General features: G+C 41.6%; 1 protein-coding gene across 1 annotated transcript; it reads right to left on the bottom strand.

The window, feature by feature from the left end:
• Nucleotides 1-5,247: 5,247 nt before the first annotated feature.
• Nucleotides 5,248-19,735, bottom strand: LOC145411408 (macrophage mannose receptor 1-like). The gene is made up of 7 exons (XM_080281449.1): nt 19,651-19,735; nt 17,046-17,260; nt 12,600-12,879; nt 11,128-11,382; nt 8,983-9,177; nt 8,772-8,861; nt 5,248-5,396 (listed from the first exon to the last, which is right to left on the bottom strand). Exons 1-7 carry the CDS (start codon nt 19,733-19,735, stop codon nt 5,248-5,250), a joined length of 1,269 nt encoding a protein of 422 aa, XP_080137575.1.
• Between the last annotated feature and the right edge of the window lie 488 nt (nt 19,736-20,223).

The following is a 20,223-nucleotide window of genomic DNA, read 5'->3' as shown; positions in this document are numbered from 1 at the left end:
ACATAACCCAGAAGACTGAAGCCTACGCGCAACTATTCGTGTGCTTCGTTTAAGGTGCAGTTCGTCTCTTAGGCTGCTTTTACACGATCAGTGTCCGAGAACAGTTTCGAAGCATGGTACCAGAACCATGCTTGGGCAGGGATTGTGTGGAAAAAAACCACTGCACCATCAATCCCTTCCGGGCAGTGACATGTGGGAGATTCCTGGTACAGTACGTATGCGGATCCCTTCCACGCCACACAGACGTGGCATCTAAACGGGATGGATGTTGTGCAGTTGTCTTCACCTACTACCGATGCTTCACAGGAGTCAAGGCCTCCACCATTTGAGTGAACGGTTTCTGTGCCTGGGCATCATGCAACATGACCGTACTACATGTCAGCCTCACACTGACTGATAACGACGGGGTGGCAGACCCGTGTAAACATATAGTGGTGAGTTCCCTGCTTCGCCACTGATTCGGCGCGTGCTTCATCCACCGCACTTGGAAACTGATCCTGTAAAGGCAGCCTGACGGTGTAAGAACTGCTTGCAGTTGCAGTCTTCCATCGTTGTGATTATTTCCTGGTCCTGTAGTGGTATGGTAACACGAGGGCGACTCGATCAGTTACCATTCTCCGTTTGCTTGCTCCCGGAAATCGCCTCATCTGCCTTTCTACGGTTTAGCTTACACCGAATGTTTGCATTATGAACTCGGGATTCTTTCCCCTTAAATAAAGGTAGATCATTTTACCTCTCATCTCCAGTAGTGGGATGCATGTTGCTTTCCCACTCCATACCAAAGGTATATATATTAGGTCTGCTTGACGTTTTCTGGTAGGATGTAACGGCCAGGCAGTCTTCGCCCAAACGAATATGGTTCACGGTTCGTCCCTCAGATGCAGTTATTTTCATGAATCGATGTTAAGCCTTCGGAATTCCCTGGGTAGATCTACTGTATACCGTCATCTAATCAGCAGCAGATATGAAACTTTGGAAATCAGGCTAGCCAACCACTAATATATAACCGTGGTAGAACTCTCATAATGTGTGGGGATTATTTTTGAGCTCAGCAGTCGTGGAGCTCGTATCTTTCCTGGCGCTCTCCTGCTGTGGCCTGCGACCCGTTGAGGTGGGGCTGTTTTCATTGACCATTCATGCCTGCATTGCCGATCAAGGGGACCATGGTTTAGTTCAACTGCAGGGCGGGGTACGGGTTCATCAAGCGTCAGGACACTGGCGCTGATGTATTCATCACTGCCAAGCTATAGTTTCATCAAATCCACGGCATCTTCAACGATCTCTCGGGATGGCGAGGCGGTGGAGTTTGCCATCTCTGGGACTCCTAAAGGTCCTGAGACCAGGGATGTTACTGGGCTGTGGAGCACGGCCGTGCAGGGTTCCACCAATGCCCGGCAGCTCCACTCGGCCCGGGGACTTCGGGCCAGGGTTCCTGGGAGTCCAGGAGATGTTAACACCATCATTGAGATGTGCTTGGTGACGGCGAGGGCTTTTTGTGGGGGTGACGAGGGGGCACTGCTCATTATTCTCCTCAAGGTCTTTGACGAGAATAGGCTTCAGTGTCCTGTCATCCCCGAGTGCTTCGCCCGTGACGTGCGTCCAGTCTCCCATTGTCGTCGAGAGCGTCAGGCTCGACAGCCGCAGCCTACAGCTTCCCAAAAGACCCCTCTGAAGCGGCTGTGGCTTGACGCCCCTGTAAATCGTCGAAACTGCCCATCATTGATCACTGACCCGGCCTCGGACCAGACCACGGACATGGCTCTCGACCCTCCTGGCGACGACCACCAGTTGCCAATGACTGACGGGGAGCAGGACTCGTCTTCCCACTCTACTTCTATGGCCGAGGATGCGTCATCTGACTCCTCGGCCGAGGTGGATGCCGTCGAGTCCTCCCCTCCTCCAGCTGCAGAGGACGGCCCATCTTGCCCTCCAATCAAGGCCAGTGACAGCCAGATTGAGGACTCTCTCTACTACCACCTTGTAGATCTAGATGCTCACACTCGGTCTTATCAGTTCGGGATGTCTCACTACAAGACCCTGTACGATGATCTCCGGGCAGATGATCAGGGAAAAGGCATTCCACTTAGCCTGAATTAATTATCAGGGGTGAGATGGTCGACCTCGCAGTTTTACTAGCATTTTATTTTATGCTCCCAGATCATTTGTCTCCATAGATTGTCCATCTTTCCTTCTGCCTGTCCTTTTTTTTTTTATATAAAGTATTTGTGCCATCGTATTTTGTTTGGCCCAATGCCCGTTTTAGTGGGTGATGGCCATAAAGCACCAAAAGAGGAAGAGCATAATGTTTCACGTGTTACATTTAATCTTCTGACAAAACAAGGACACGACTTTGTCTTTGTGCGTACACATACGTGTAGGTACCTCTTGTCACAATCCTGCACAGCCCAAGTTCCACATACAATACATAAATGGACAAAGTCGAGTCACTGCCCCTCAGTGGCTGGTATATTCCTGTCTTTTGTTTCAACTCCTCAGTTCCACAGTTTCCCATTAAGACCTCCACTTGTACTCTCGTTGGATTAAGAAATTTCTTAAAGCATATTTCTCTGCGATTAAATTACCGTTTATACTTTAACCCCCTTGAGTCCAAGGATATCTATTTTTTTTTTTTTTCATGCTATTTCCATGCACTTTCACGGGAGACTTTCTGACTGAGGGATTAAATATGGCTCTTCTGACCTCCTCCACCAAGTGTTTGGTGGTAGGTTGATTAAAATAATAAAGACGTCATCAGGGTGAGGGATCAACAACGTCTTCTTTTTTATCAGTGTTGCAGTCAACGTCCATATTAACAATAGGCTATATGAATAATACACGACAGAATGTCAAGATGTGATATACAGAATGAATCGTGGAGGAATAGGTGCAACTGAATCTCCAATACCAGCGTGAAAACTGTCCTTCATAGCTGTCACTCCTGACACATCCAATTACTGACGTCGTTGTGGAAAGTAGTGAAGGAAGGAGATTGATTTGGTTTTCATCTACATCGCATAGAAGATTTCGGAGCATGTCTTCCATAGCATTCAGTTCTGTACATTGCCATTCAGTATCCTCATTTATGTTACTGATGCAAACTAGGTCGATATTAAATCGATATAAATGATATCCGAGATAACGTTAGCGTGTGCTATACAAAATAAGTACCTGAAGAACAGATGCAAGTAAACCTCCCAAGCCACCTAGAGTACAGCCGTGAGCGGGAGGGATGGAGACTGTGACACCATCAGCATTGCAAAAAAGTCTTAATTCAAACAAGCCTAATTCACTGTATGCCAACCATTACTAGCACAGTGATAGCCAGTGATAATGTTGGTGTAGAATTGGGTTTGATGATCGTATTGTACGGTTATTTGTCCAGTATTAGTCTTTGTATCTTATCCCCTTTGCTGCAATGACGTGTTTTTCATTGTAGTAAAGGAAACCCCAGACAATTTTACTCAAATTTGGGAGGGCTTGTAGCTGTGGAGGGGTTAGTGAAGGCTATATTTAACCTCCAGGCTCAAGTAAATTCCCCTAAGCTGATTAAAATAATTAGGAAATATCATGAATAAACATAACATTATGAACTCGGGCTGAGGGGGTTTAAATATGCTGTGGCCATAGTAAGTAACCTGTCAGATATGGTCATTAAACCTTTGAATCCTGTGTGGTCATGTTTATATTTCTATCATTTTTTTGTCATCTGTGGACGAATTTGATCAGGTCAGAGAACACTTGAGAGCTGAAGATTATTTTACCTCGAAAAGAATCTCTTAGACTGAATAAACCTGTCTGGTAGTAGAAAAAAACAACTACATATGGCAATGATTAATGACACCTTTGAAAATATAGATGTCGCCCTCTTGCCCATGTAACTCTTCTTGCTGGGCCACTAATCACTTCTGTGGTTGCTCTCTCTCCCTCTCTTCCATTGCTGTCTTAAAATGGAAAGTAGAATATGACAAAAGATCACTTGTGGGATGTTAGTGTGTTTCCCTAACCATTTCAGCCAGAAGACGTTATGTTCTTTTTATTAATGTTATGATATCTCCTGAAGATTTAATTCAGATTAAGGAGAAACTTTTGGGGGAGGGGAGAGGTACAGGCGTCACCAAACTCCTTCCCTACCAGATGTTCTCCTAAGATGAGCAGGAAGAGTAAAATAAAAGAGGACGTGCTGGTTGTGAAGGGATGAACACAATCAGGATCAAGGGCGGGGTGACGGGGTTGCGAGGGGACGTGTGTGAATACCGTATTTATTGTAAGTAAAACAACCTATTGGTGCCATCTACATGTGTAAGACTTAGAGTAATATAATAAAAGGTTACCATAGTTATATCAATGGTCTTCTTTTTCCTTTCTCCTTAATTTTTATCACCTGTGTCTACGATATAAGGAACAAAAATACCAAGTTTTTTTATTTTAAATAGATCAATCTTTTCTTTTCAATTCAGACTTCGTTGGGCATTCTGGTTTCTCATACAGTAAGAAACGTTGAAAATGGAAAAAAAAAAAAAAAAACATAAGGTAAGTATGAATCGCTCCACTGAGATGACTTTTGCATTTTATTCTGTTTATCCCTAGAAGATTTTATGGAACCTAGAAAAGACCTCTTGTATTCATGGGACTAATGAAGGCAATGACTAACCCTGTCTTTACGCAACGTGCGTCATTTGTATATAAAAGTCAAACTGTAACGATCTGATACAAAAGAAAAATCACAACGTTGGAAATAAATCAATGTCTGTATATCTAATCCTCTTGGCAACTGTGATTTCAATAAATATACATCATCAACAGGCATCTAAAATAATTCGTATTACAAAAATCATTAAGAGCACTGTCTTTTCATTGGCTCCGTACACTCTGAAGAAGGTACAGTATCGCGAGGTCTACTGAACGAAGGTTTAGTGTTGCGTCGTGCTGAACGAAGGACGTGCAGACATGTCTAGTCTACTGAACGAAGAAGTGTTGAGAGTTGGGGGGATTAAATGAAATGTTAAACAACGCTGGGTCTGGTTAGTACTTGGATGGGTGACCGCCTGGGAACACCAGATGCTGTTGGCATAACGTTCTCCCTACGTGTCAAGTGGGGTTGGTGGAGGATTAGTGCCCCTCCCTGTAAAACAATTAACTCTAAGCCTTGGTCACCCCGTTTGGGATGCATGGCGTCTGGCAATGAATGAATGAAAAATGTAGTGTTAGGGGCTACTGAACGAGGGAGGTGCAGTGATGTGTAATTAACTACAGACTGCAGAGTGGGTTCATAAGCAGGTCACAGGATGCATCACGGAAGTAGTGGAAGCCCTCAGCATTGAGCAACAGGCAGTTCTCCTCCGATCCTCCGTCAGGCTCTAGTGAACTCGACCCCGCGTATCCCCACCACGGAGCACCTGTTGTATAGAAAAAAATGCCTAAGTATTATTCACAATAGGTCCAAAGGATTTACACAAATACAATCATTCCATACGCCGGACAACACCACAATGATCACGGCAACGTAGTCTCTCTCTCTCTCTCTCTCTCTCTCTCTCTCTCTCTCTCTCTCTCTCTCTCTCAGGAAACACTGAAACGAACGCTCACTACGCATAAATCATTAGTTCAAGCACTCATTTTCACACAATGCACCAGCATGGCCCATCCCTACCATCCCTCGAGTTCAGCACCACGTGCATTTCATTAACCTCTTTCTCCTGACACTTACACGTGAATTGTGCATGGAATTTAAAATAAAATCCATGGACTCCAACCATAAATCTTACAACACCCATTGTTACAAGAAACACTTATCGCTCTAGTCCCACCGCCCACCACCGATCCTACCTATTGCACACCATTTCCATTTCTTCGCTCCTTCATGGCACGACGAAGGCCACACAGTTGACATGCGTTTATAAAGATTGTTAACAAAGTAAGGTTACAAACATTTATATATATATATATATATATATATATATATATATATATATATATATATATATATATATATATATATATATATATATATATATATATATATATGTGTGTGTGTGTGTGTGTGTGTGTGTGTGTGTGTGTGTGTGTGTGTGTGTGTGTGTGTGTGTGTGTGTGTGGTATGATTAGGGAAAGAGTGAATATTAACGATATATAGTTTGGGTTTATGCCAGGCAAAGGACCACTGATGCCATATTTATTGTTTGACAGGTTAAGAAATAATATACTGGAAAGAAAAGGGATCTGTATTTTGTTTTTGTTAATTTGGAGAAGGCCTTTGACCAAGTCCCTAGGGAGGTGGTGAAGTGGGCAATGAGAAACCTTGGGACTGAGTAGTGGCAGATCAGGGTGGTTAAGGCTCGCACCCAGGTTAGGGTGAATGGAGATTCGAGTGATGAGTTTTCCGTGAATGTTGGTTTGCATCAGGGGTCAGTCTTGAGCCCCTTGTTGTTTATCAAAGTACTTGAAGACTTCTCATGAGATTTCAGAAAGAGACTCCTATGGGAGATGTTGTATGCCGATGATTTGGTGTTGATTGCAGAGAATGAAAGGGAGGCAGAGGACAGATTTACGAAGTGGAGAGATGGTATGGGGTACAAGGGTTTAAGAGTAAATGCAGATAAAACGAAAGTGATGGTATCTAGGACTGGTTCCGGTACTTTCAAAGAGGGAGACTGCCCATGAGAGATTTGCCACAAGGGCGTGGGAAGTAATTTCATCTTGTGCAGTGTCTGAGATTAGTGAATGCGTAAGAGATGTTGTGGTATTAAGGGAAGACCGAGATAATGCTGATGTCATATGTGCGGTGTGTAGGGGAGAGCATGGGGTGACTCAGGCATGAAAGGATTGATCTTGCTAGTGAGTCTCTTGAGTGTGTGGAAGAGTTTTATTTGGGAGACGTGTTATGTGCTGGAGGTGAGCCTGGATCTATCTCTGTGGCTAGAGTGAGGAGAGTTTGGAACAAGTTCAGGGAGCTGTTGCCTCTCCAGACATTGAGAGGGGTCTCCCACCGTGCTAAGGGATTTTTGTATGCGGCATGTGTTAGCAGTGTGGTGCTGTATGGTAGTGAGACCTGGGCAGTAAAGGAGGAGGATATTCGCATTTTCAAACTTACAGAAATAACAATCATTTGGTGGATGTGCAGTTCGTCCTTGAGTGCGAGGCCTTGGGGGAGGAGGGGACTTGGTTTACGATGGAGGAGTTGAGAGGTAGGATGGAACTGGAGTGTTTGGTGTTGTGGTGCGAGGTAGATTGAGATGAATTGGGAATGTGGAGAGGACGGGGGATGATAACTGGGTGCAGAAAGTAAGAGGTATTGACGTTAAAGGTAGGGTTGCGAGAGGTAGACCGAAAAAGATCTGGGACGAGATCATTGAGTGTGACCTCAGGAATAAGGGACTGAATAGGGAAGCTGCAAGAGATCGGGCAGCATGAAGAGCTGCCATTAGGTGACCAAAACCGATGCATGGGAGTATGTTGGAGCCTTTAAAAACGAATATATATATATATATATATATATATATATATATATATATATATATATATATATATATATATATATATATATATATATATATATATATAATCTGTATCTATACATCCACCCCCACACACACAGTCATTTCTTAATTTACACAAGGCAGAATTTTTTTTTTTTTGAATGGCGTTCGTTAAATAAAATAGATATTCTTATTTGAAAAAGGCGAATCCTCATAATAGCGCTAAAACTTCAGAGAATTTCCGATTTTAGGCAACGTCACACTGGGGTAATACTGGCCGTTTTTGTGGTTAGCCAGAATGATCATCAGACAGTGAGATTTTACTTACGACTAGAAGTGGAAAACAAGACTGGCTTACTGCGGTTATTACTGAAACCTGAATATTAACTGTGAATTAACTGAAACTAAAATATTCTGTTAAAGCTCGAGGAAGTAATTAGAAAAAAAAATTGTTATTATTCTTGAAATAAGGTTTGAATCTTGTGCTTCTTAATGATTTCGAATGTGTTCTGTTATCTTAAAGTCACTCTTCGAACTCTGTAAATAACCTACTAGCAACGAACAACATTTGTAAACACACCTCACCATGACCAACCATGACCTGTTCATGATCTTATGAACGTAATAAATTTATTGTTCGGATGTTAGTAGCAAAGCACTTATTTTCAGAACCACAGGAATGTCTGTCAGAGCTTCTTTTACCGCAGGATCCATGACGATGTTCATCTGTTTTTGTTGTTAGGCAGCGCGGGACAAATCACGCCACTCACCAGTGTTACTTGCTCTTCGCTCTCGGTTGTGTCGGCTGACAGAAATGGCTAACATGTTATCCACTAATGCCTTATACGAACGCAATAAATTCTCTATGCATAGTAAAATAAGAGATGACTGTTTGTTCAAAATGACAAATAAACGCGATGTAGATGAAATTATCGCAATGTTTGAAGGTCCCCTTACCTAACGCCCTCAATTACCTTTAATTGTAATGTCATAATTATATTAAACTTAAACGAAATGCATATTATACGACTTAAAAGAACACATCCCTCTTGTAGACTGAGAGGTTATTATCTTACAGAGAGAGAGAGAGAGAGAGAGGCTGGGGGAAGAATATATATATATATATATATATATATATATAGAATATATATATATATATATATATATATATATATATACACACACACACACATGAAGAAACAAAGCTTCATTCAAGGACACGTAGCTTCTAATAACACACACACACACACACACACACACACACACACACACACACACACACACACACACACTCACCAGAATCCACTGGGTTCCCATCGGTCCAGATCCAAACACCTTCGCTGGCTGCGTCGGAGCCGCCCAGCCAGAAAGAGTGTCCAGCAATTCCTGTAACAGAGTTGCAGCTCGCGTCCTGTAATTTACCATGATGGTTCTGGCTCAGGTGATCATGTTTATCATAATTCATGTGAACTGGACAAACAAGGAAGAGGTAAACACCTTCACGTACCTTCCTGGTGGAGGTAGAGATATATGGCTCTCAGTTCCTCTATTTCGTAGATAGCAGCCAGCTCCCCACCCAGTCCATGGCACGACTGTCTGGCTTCAGTCCAGGTCTGTTCAGCCCAGGTCATGAAAGCCAGACAACGATATCCAACGAACACGAAGAATGGCGGGCACTCCACAACAGGCACTGGTTGAAGGGCTGAGAGCAGTAAAGGAAGCATATTGAATTTTTGTGATGTGTTGATCCAAACTACGTTATGTATTCTGTTCTAGACTTCAGTATCTTTGATGACTATTCTTCTTTGGGACTAAATAGAATGAAAACTACTCCTATCCTTCCACTGCAAGTGCTTCCCTGTAGGTTCTATTGTTTCTAAACCTCAGTATTTTTTATTACCAGTATTTTTTATTATCATTATCTTTTCGACTAAATAAGATGAAAACTACTTATCCTTCGACTTTATGTGCTTCCCTGTTAGCTTTATTTTTGGACAATATTTGCCGAAAATTGCATTACAATCACATCTATTATTATGCCCACTGATTCTTCAGTGGAAAATAGGACGATTTGTTTTTTTGTTTTTTTTCTCATTGGTAAAATAAAGTTTAACCATGAAACTAAGCCTATAACACTGATAATACTTCTTCTAATTGACAATTTGGTAACCCCAAAATCATTATAAACATGTGAATAAATAAATAAATAAATTAATTAATTAATTAAAATAAGCGTAACAGCATATCAATCCTATTGACACAAAACTGATCATAAGAACTGACATAGACACAGTGTTTAGAATGACTTTGTAGGATATTCTAGGTGAGAGATGAGAACAGTGCTCTGAGGTTAATACTTAAAAACACGCATGGATAAGTGATAGAGTTGTGCTTCACGCGTTGACAGTGATGATGTGAGCCTGGACGACAGATAAAAGCGCCCGTGGTCTGTATGGTCCCGATGATCAGGATAGAGAAATAAATACTGTGTAAATATAGTGAATATGAAAAGGAAAAACAAAGAAAAACAGGCGTGGTTGATCCAGGTTATAGGAAAGCAAGGTGTAAGGTCGGAGACTGTGAATAATAGGCTTAAATTGATGAAGTGTCGTAAGGGTGCGTTTTTCTTTTTTCATTTTCTTTTGTGTGTGTGTGTGTGTGTGTGTGTGTGTGTGTGTGTGTGTGTGTGTGTGTGTGTGTGTGTGTGTGTGTGTGTGTTTTAGATCGATCTGTAAAATACTGGCATTTTGTTTAAAAACCTGTAGCATATATATATATATATATATATATATATATATATATATATATATATATATATATGTATGTATGTGTGTGTGTGTGTGTGTGTGTGTGTCTGTGTCTGTCTGTCTGTCTGTCTCTGTCTCTCTCTCTCTCTCTCTCTCTCTCTCTCTCTCTCTCTTTTTATGGACCTGGAGAGTGAATGGGATGTGCATATTTGATGATACTGAGACGGACTTCGGTATGTCATCGAATGCAAACTGAGTACCTGCTATCGACACAAACTTTGGCATCCTATATTGACTACTTATCGAAGAGTGAATATATGATACTGATATGGATTATTCAAGGTGAAGCTGAAGCTGTATGAGCGAAACTGCAGAGGAAATGGTTAGAGGATCTGTTCTCTGACACTTAAGACACGTTTAATCCAGTGCGGGATTTTTATTTAATTCTTGTTGTGTCCTGACAATTTCGCGCAGCTTAGGGGAAACTTCTCGAGCAAGAGAGGTTGGCTGTAGCCTTCAATAGCCCTCTTCCCTGCAGTGTGCTTGCCTTTAGTTAAATTAAATTGTCTGCAGATAGCAAGAATAAAATTTTAAAATATTCGTCTATTGTCGCGTCAACTTTTTCCCTCCTTAATATCAAGGGGTTTTAGTAAGCTAGGAGTAAATCATACAAGCCTAAAAATGTTAATACTGGTACTGTACCATTAACCTTTCAAGGTCGGAACAGTTGTAACATCCTATTCGAGGTGACGCCAACCGAATATATTCAGCCGAGAATGAGTTATAGGAGCCTCAGAGTATTAATGTGTACTAAAATTTATTGCCTTTGGGTGTTCATGCGAATACACAACCGACAGGACTTAGATGATGATGGTAAAGGTTACGATGATACGGAGACTTACAGCTGGAATTGTCAGTGCTTGGTTGTTCACATATCAGACTTTCTGAACGTGAGCAGTCGACATCATTCATGTAAAACAAGAATCCATGGTCAACTTGTACACAGTCTTCAGCACCGTTAGTATCGTCTGGCTGCTGCTCGCCAATCATCCCCATCCACAGAGGTGTGCCCATTGGGACTGGCTCACCGGTGTAGAATCGCCAGTCGCCCTCGGTCTCTGCATCCCCTCCGTCAATCCAAAAATCTTTTGCATCTATACCTGCCGATACAAACACTGTTGTAAACAATGTCTTCAGCTAGCTAAACGATCGGAGCCCCATCTGTCAATCTATGTACATCTATCTATCTGTTCTTCTCTCCATACCTCTCTCTCTCTCTCTCTCTCTCTCTCTCTCTCTCTCTCTCTCTCTCTCTCTCTCTCTCATGAATAAAATCGCCAGGAGATAGCAAAAATAATACAAAATACGATATCGTAATAAAGGGGTTAATCATACAGTAATACCACAAAGATAATAGTCGGGTAGACACCATGAGACCCTTAGCCACGGTATTAATCTCTGAAGCATAGGCCTTTGAGCCTGTGGCGGGCTTTTCACCCAATATCCTGGGACACAGGGTCACTGCATCATCCAGGATACCACAGTTACGTGACCTTGGTGTTACTCTAGGTTCACATTTTACCTATCAACACAAAGGGTGGATGGACACCTGAGTCGATTGACGCCAGCTGTCCGCACCAGGATACGAACCCTAGCGCTAACAGGCCGGCAGCTTCACAGTCAGCAATGCTTACCACTCAGTCACTTTCTTAAAATTCATAATAGGTTGTATGAGTCAGTATTCCTGACAAAGATAGAAGAATCCATTGTATAATTCATTGATAACATCCTTCGAAGTTAAAGGCAGACTTATCTGAAGCAGTAATATGATTTAGATATAAATAATAAAAACACCAATTGTTTTAACCTATACTGTGGCAGAACACCAATTAGGTAATTCATTCTCCCTGCTTCCAGATGATTTTATTCACCTAAGGGAAATCTCTGAATTACAATCGATTAGAAAATAACAGGTAATTATTTGTAAGACGAGAAGCCTCTTAGGTATTTCATTCTCGCCAGGGTCTGACCCCGCCCCGCATGGAAATAAAATACGAACTTCTATTGGTCTGTCACGAAAAAGACACACTCGCGTGCCAGTTTCTGCTCACCATCTGAACTTACCAGTCGCTGAAGGGAAGTGGCAGTCAAGGTTTAATGCCGAACGATAGCCTGTTATCCAATATTAAGGCAGCAGTGCAAAGTTTTGGTAGATTACACGAGGAAAAATTAACTTTGGTAATGTCACTCATGCAGTCTAGAAGAGCTTCAAGTTACCAGCAGAATGTCTACGCTCCGTGTGAAATCCTGGCTAATACTTCATTTCGGGCAGAAATTAGGGTAGAGGGAGAGCAGAAACTATGACTAACGAAAGTACCATTGTTACTGATGTAGTAGATGATATTGTTGAGTCTGGAAGCGATGTCGACGATGACCAGCTCAGCATCCAGTGAGTGACACATCTGCCGTGCCTCCTGTTGGGTCACTTCAGCGAAGGTGACAAAATAGAGGCACTGGTCTCCCACAGCCACGAAAGGTGACGTACAGCCACCAGCGGTGCTCTCCACATCCACACACCCACCAGACACCAACACCTCACCACGCCCACACCCCGACTCACTGGCTTCTGGTACACAGGTGACGGTACTTTCATTAGACTGAGCATTTAACACTTTCATTAATCAGAAAAATTATGCCCACAGTTGTAACACTTATTTACAAGGGAGATAAAACTTTTCTACATGAGAGTATAATTACTCCATTTTAACAAAACATGGCGTTTTGGTATCAAGATGCTTTTTTCTTATTTTCATAAATCTGTTTTTATTCTTCAACACTTTAGCTGATCTGAAGCACTGAAGTATTGTAGCAAGACTATCTTAATCATGACAAAACACTTTTTATTTGAATTAAATCACTCACTCGTCACAAGCAGGATGGTCAGTGTCATAGAAAGTCGGAGCCACATTCTTGAACTTATTCAGGCCACTTGAAGTCTGGAAATGGATTTACCTGAATACTTCTTGTACTGAGACTAATTATTATGGTACAACAATCATGTTCTTTTTCTAATCATAACCACAACCTGCTTCAGGATTGCCCTGTAGTTTCTCAACACACCTTTCATTCGAGAAAGAAAGCAGAGTTGCAGATTAATGGATAGTTAAACAATTTACATCTACCGCCTAAAACTCTCTCTCTCTCACACACACACACACACACACACACACACACACACACACACAGATACACACACACACACACACACTAATACATGTGAAATCAACTAAGACCATAGCCTTTTGTCTAGAAGTGATGCATGGAAAACTTATAGGAATGTTCAGTCTTGAGCATAAATCAACATTAGTAACGATAAAATAACTTGTTTATTTTCGTCCGTTCTAAATTAGTAATGCCTCGAAACTGCTCTCTATCAAAGGTGCGACCAACCTGAATTCAAAACGTCACTGTAATGTTATACTGCAGAAGAAGATCAAGTTCTTCCTGAGATTTGATGTTGACAAGAGTAGCCGATAAATAAATCTTTATCTCAGACAAAGATTTATATTTAAAGAACATTAAAGAATCACAGCAAACAGCATTTTTGTGTGTGTTGTCCTTTTCGCTGGTTGCAGTAAAGATGAAATGTGTACCTCACTGTTAACACAAATAACTCACGTGATGCAGTCAGTCCACTAACTGTACTTCAGAATAAAAGAAAATGCATATTATCTGGTCGCATTTCAGTCAGCAGCGCTATCGAGCAAAAGGTACAGTACTACTTCAGAGAAATGAAAGAACCAACTAAGTTTCAGACCAATTTCCTGATATTAGACTTACAGAACCTCATTAGTGAGCAGCTTGTCAAATTAAAGCACAGTATATGTAGGCGATTATTGCAACTTTGCTTTGTTCCTGTGCATGGTCTGGGGAGAGCACAGAAAATATAAGATTGTATTTTCTGACTGCATTTGGCTGCGTGAACTTAAATAGGCCTATGTTACAGGCAAACTGTAAAACCCATCACTTGATGGAATGGCTAGTTAGTTCGTGAAATAAGGTTACTTTAAGCTAGCTTAGGCTGCGCTAGTTAAAGATAGGTTAATTAAATCCAGACGAGAAAGCACAATGGGAATCTGTGCTTGATCCATTTTGCCTGCCCTTCTGTGCTTCTGCTTGTCTGCAGCCAAGATTGCGATGAATCTACTGGATAGAATTACATCAGATATGGTATTAATACTAAAGACCATTATAGTAACAGGTGATTAATTGCCCCCAGAAGGTCTTATTCCATAGGTTAAGGGCAAGGTCCTCTATATAAAGCATTTTTGAAAATCCGATTACGACCAAATCTGGTAGCTGAGAACCCCTAAACCTTGGATGACAAACATAACCGTCATAAAACAGGTGTTCAGGGCAGCTCTGATGATGGACACGGATGCTTTGGATTTCCCGCTAGTGTTCGAAGTCCTACCGGTACCCATTTTCTATGGTGCCCAGTGCGTAAAGTAAGCTAAAAGAAAGCGGGTGAGCAAAACTGCCAGCAGGGTTGCCGTTTTGTGGAGGTCATATGGAAAACCAGATGAGCGAAGGACCTAGACGTGAAAAAGACGGACGTCCTTCCACACCAGTATGGAAAATTTCCACGCTACCAATTTATGCTATTTTTGTTATAAAGCGGATTTTGACGTGGTTAAGGAGGCATTAGCATAATTATTGTTACCTATTTCTATCATAGTTAAGTTGCTGAAAATGTATCATTTGTGTATAATACATTCACTTATAACATGGAAGATTACGAAGTACACCATTGTCTACCTGCACTCGGCCGGCAGTGTCGTTGCCACTAATTTGTTTAGCAAATTATTCACAAGCAAAAGCCAAAGACTTCCAGTCATACTTACGTAAGTGTTCAGGAACAGCAGAGGCAGTCCTAACAGCAAATCGTGTGTAGGTGAACTGCGGTCGAATCTGGCATAGAATGACTTCACGGATTAGATAATGATAAACTGATGTAATACATTTGTGGTTGATTACCTGTATATGTTGTCTTTATCGTTTAGGGATAGACAAATAAGTGTAACAGATACATGGCTAGTTTCTTTATATTATTTTTTGGGTGTGGATAAATTTATTTGACTCTTGTTTCGTTCCTTTTCAGCATGTAGCCTACTGGAGATTTATTTTAGTACGTCAACCATTTAACGTCTGTACACATCAATCAGGATATGTTTTATTTCATTATTCATACACATTTTTACAATAACCATAACTAATTATATCATTTTAGGTGTACTAACCGCGTTTTTTATCATTCTGGCAACTAAACGAGAACGTGCTGAAAAATGACGTCAGAACCAGTGTGTGTGGATTTACGGCATAGCTGATTGGTTGCCACTTGCCAGTCTCTCACGGGAATCGGGAGGGGTAGGGTTTATAGTTTCAGACTCCACGAAGTCCGATCAAAGCGTGTAAAGATATGAGGGGACAGCCTTTCTCAATACTCTTTGGTCCGATCCGATAGTTGCTGCGATTGGCCACCCTGCCCTTGCCACCTCCACCCCTTTCCTGCCTCCCATTTGTGCAGGGAATGGGTTGAGTGGTAATTCGATTGGGAGAGTTTTAGAGATGATAATACCGTTATCATCGAGTGGAGGGACAACGTTTGAGAGCTGGAATTACTAGCGTGTAAAGTGACGTGCCCTGGTCACCCTAATGGTCCCTAAGCGTCCATTCCCATCGCCTTCGTGGCGCCTACACGTTACCAGTGTTTCACCACCATCCACATCGCCCCAGTCTCACACTTCATGGATGTATACGGAAGTGTATTATATAGTGTAAAATTTTACATTAAATGAAAGGAAGCAAAGTTATTCAAAGAAACGAGGAATGTTTCAGTTTAGAGAATAAGTGTTTATGAAGCATGGTCTGGAATTTGAACACAGAAAAAAATATACGTAGGCTAAATAAGATAAGGAAAACTTTGATACTGAAGTGTTATGAACAAAACTATAAAGTGGTTTTGAATCATCTGGAACAGATGATAAGTGCCTGAGTGAACACTGAAAGTGATCATTCAGGGCAAGTACTGTACATCGGTTTTATATATAGTTTAGGTAATGTCGCGCAATATGCGTGCAGATTTATTTTGTGTAATAGTAAACTAGTAATAAGTTTGCGGAGCTCCTGTAATGCAGTAGGAACTTATCCAAAAAAGTAACTTTTTGTGCATAAGAATTTAAAATATAAGGAAAAGTACTGGCAGAAAAAATGAACTCAGCTGGCATCATTAAGAATTTAGAATATAAGGAAAAGTATGGGTATAAGAAAACGGACTCGGTTGACAGCGAAAGTGAACTCGCAATACAAATGCAAATCAGTGTAAAGAGTGTATTGTGCAATATACATGCAAACTGCTTTTGTTGTGAGAGTAAACTAGTAGTAATTCTGCACAGTTCCTGTAGTGCAGTAAGAGCTTAACCGAGTGACTAATATGATAAGAATTAGAATATGAGGAAAAGTGAGGGTGTAAGAAAACAAGCTCAGGTTACAACAACAGTGACCTCTTAATGCAAGTGCAAATATGGGTTACAGTAATCAGCAGTTTATATATTTGTGATAAGCCTCTTGCGAAAGTAAAAAATTAGCTAAATAAGTGGTTTAGAAAATAAGGAAAACTCTAGGCGAAAATAAAGTGACCTCAGGGATAAGAAATTGATCTTACATGACAGGAATCATACATGTAGGAAAGTGAATATGACCTTTCGTGGCAATTAATGTGTAATATACCTTGAAAATTCTTTTCTATTTTTGCCACACATACAAGGGGTGACGACTCGTTCGTCCGGCAGTGGCAGGGGCCGGTGGAGAGTAGTGTGAAGGTCAAGTGGGGTAAGTGGGGAGGTGTGATTGAGTGCAAGCAGGGAATCCCCGTCTGGGCGAGGCAGGCATATGGTCTACGAGCCCTGGCCAATAATTCTCTCACTCGAACAGACAGCCTCACACGACCCCCCCCCCCCATTGCCTCCATCAAGATACCTGGGGACACATGCATGGAACGAGGGATTGGTGAGTATTACAGTCTCTGATTAAAAGTTCTATTCTCTAGTTGTGGAACTATGATTGGTTGAAAATGGGCAACTATTGACAAAAAAAAAAAAAAAAAATAGGAATGGCCCAACTCACTAGTCTAGACCCACCAGCTTTAAAGGTTAAGGGACAGAAGGGTGAAGTGCTTCAATTTTGACAGTCAAAGGTAAAGGGTAAACGGCAAGGTCAAAGGTTCGTCCTTATACTTAAATAAGCTCAAACTTAGCGGAATAGTTTAAGGTCAGTCATGGACAAAAGGTCAAGGTCACAATGTAAGGCTAACTGAAACACTTCTGATCCGATTTGAATCAAGCTTGGTTGATGGGTTGAGGAAACGGAAAGAATGACTTAATTCGATTTTGAGAGCAATCAGTCAGTGATCAAAAACACATTGTACAGTCAAAGGTTCGGCCTTAATGCTCATCCACACGATCAGTGGGCACCTGTCGTTTCTGAGCACGTTGATCGTCAGTTTCGATTTATGGTGAGGAATCACGTCATGAACCAAAGATTTAGAAGAGAAGGTACTTCAAGCATCACATCTTTACATATCATTCTGTAACCATATACCATTACAAAGGTGCCACTGATCATGTGGACTGGCCTTTAGATCGATTATTTGGCGCAGATGTTACACTCTGAGTGCTTCTTGTTTATGTTTATGTTTTGTAAGGCTTTATTTTGTTTGGCTTATTGAGGTTTTTCATAGGTAAGGTTAGGTATTGCTCTATTGCTACTGGTACCATGTTATCCAGTATTAAACGCTTCATATTGCGATTGTTGGCAGCTAAGCCACCAACTCCACTGTTTTTGCCTGGTGAGGATGACGGCTAGACAGAAAGCAGAACGAAAAACATGTCAAAGGATTAATGAACCTTTAAGCCAAAGGCCATCTAGTAGAGTAGGTGATGCTCGTTAACCTTAACTGAGAGTCCACCTGTAAATAAAACTGATTCCAAGCCTGGATAGAAAGGTCTGTTGCCTGAGGGTTTCATGACCCTCTCTTGAGGCTACCAATGAGTCCTCCCCTGACTGAAGAGGTTGGGTAAGGGGTTTGCACCTCCTCTCCATGATAGGCTGCTGCCTATCATGATGGCTGCTGGGAAAAACCTTTGGGACCACAGCAGCTGGATAGAGAAGGGGACTCTTAACACCTGTCCTGCTTTTCATGGACATTGCAAAGTGCAGACGGAACACGAGCCTGAAGCTCCATACACAGGTTTAACCTTCTGAGGGCACTTGAAGTGCAGCTTGGAACAGTCAACTACCTTTGTTATCACGAGAACTGAGGGTGAGCATAGCTGCACTCTCTGAGGTGAAGCTACCCTGGTGTGGCGAGATCAATAGTGATAGTTACTATAGTCGTGGCGCACGACTCTGAGGTTGTCATTATCGTACCCTGGCAACCTATCATTCAAAAGTGCGTCCGATTTCGTATCATCTTATACACGAATCATATTATTATGCACGATTATATTATACACGAATATTATTATACACGAACACATTATACACGAATCACATGCGTCTCATACACAAATTCAGACGCACTTTTCAATGATAGGTTGCCAGGGCACGATAATAACAACATCAGAGTTGCGCGCCGCGACTATAATGATCTGGCTGTGACAATGGTGCCCATCTAAAGCCTGTTGTTGTGGTGATTTCCACTCACTTTGCATCTTCTGTTGACGGAGTTACTCGAGCTGTAGGGCAGGGGTTCCCAACCTGGGGTAAATTACCCCAAGTGGGGTAATTTGGTCTTTTGTGAAGGGTAATGAGGGAGGTAACAAAAAAAAAAAAAATCTAAAAATCATACCAGTTATGATAGACTTTCAGACCTATACTAAAATTCAGAGATGAATGTTTAGAGTCATGTTTATTTGGTATCAGTGTTGATAATAAAAATAAATTACTCCTTGCAATAACTCTCTTGGTTTTAGCCTAACCTTTAATTAAGTCCTACATTCAAACTAAAATCTAGGCATCAAAATGTTAAGCAGCTAAAATGCAATTGTGGAAACATAAGCAATGAGGGGTAATGAGTGAAGGGAGGTGTGGAAAATGGGGTAATGGGTAAATAAAGGTTGGGAACCCCTGCTGTAGGGTGTACTGTATAGGCTAATACTGGTGAGGTTGAAGCATACTTTGGGCTCCCCCTCTTATTGCAACGAACACTCCTTGTCTCCTTCTAAGATCAGTGATCTTGAATAGAAAGAGCTGTACAGTGCCAAACTTGACTTGCTTATGGAACAGTGAGACACTGCTGAACATGTGTGACTGCAACGTAGTTTTGATTGATGTCTGCTCTGGAAACAGGAAATCCAAATAATTCTTACCTTCTGAATTTCGCGAAATCCCGTAACTGCTCTCATTAAATTGCAGGCTCTTCTTTCCAGTGACCTGATCTTCGCCACACGACATGATATTCCAGTGTTATAGAGGTTGCTAAGGAGACTAACCACATCCTTGTAATTACTTGATGGAGGATCCACCAGAAATGCATGGCTTTCAGGAATAAAAGAGTTCTTTACTACTCATCACAGAATTGTTGATACTTCTTTAAAGCTGCAGTATTTAATCAAAGCTAAGAGAATCCCAAGATACCACCTAAAAAGGATTCAGCTTAAGAAAACACGAATGAGGAGTGTGCTAATGAGTGTGCAGTGGCAGTTTCAAATTGGTCTGAAGTGCTTAATGCTGTTGAGGATCCTGGTGAGTGATGGGATACCATTAAGCATGATACTCTGGCAGTAGCTAATGATTGTGCTGCAAGGCACCCAAAATAAAGGCAGAGATTTGTCTCGTCAAGGACGCTGGCCGCAGTTGATGAGAGTCATGTTGCAAGACTGGCTAGGGATTGGGAGCAGCACAAATTGTCTTAATGAACAAGAGTTTTGCTGACAAGGGAC

The sequence above is a fragment of the Coenobita brevimanus genome, chromosome 89 (genome assembly GCF_032717465.1).
Source record: "Coenobita brevimanus isolate Jiangsu-jjx chromosome 89, ASM3271746v2, whole genome shotgun sequence".
Classification (NCBI taxonomy): domain Eukaryota; kingdom Metazoa; phylum Arthropoda; class Malacostraca; order Decapoda; family Coenobitidae; genus Coenobita; species Coenobita brevimanus.
This window is presented reverse-complemented; position numbering and strand designations above follow the sequence as displayed.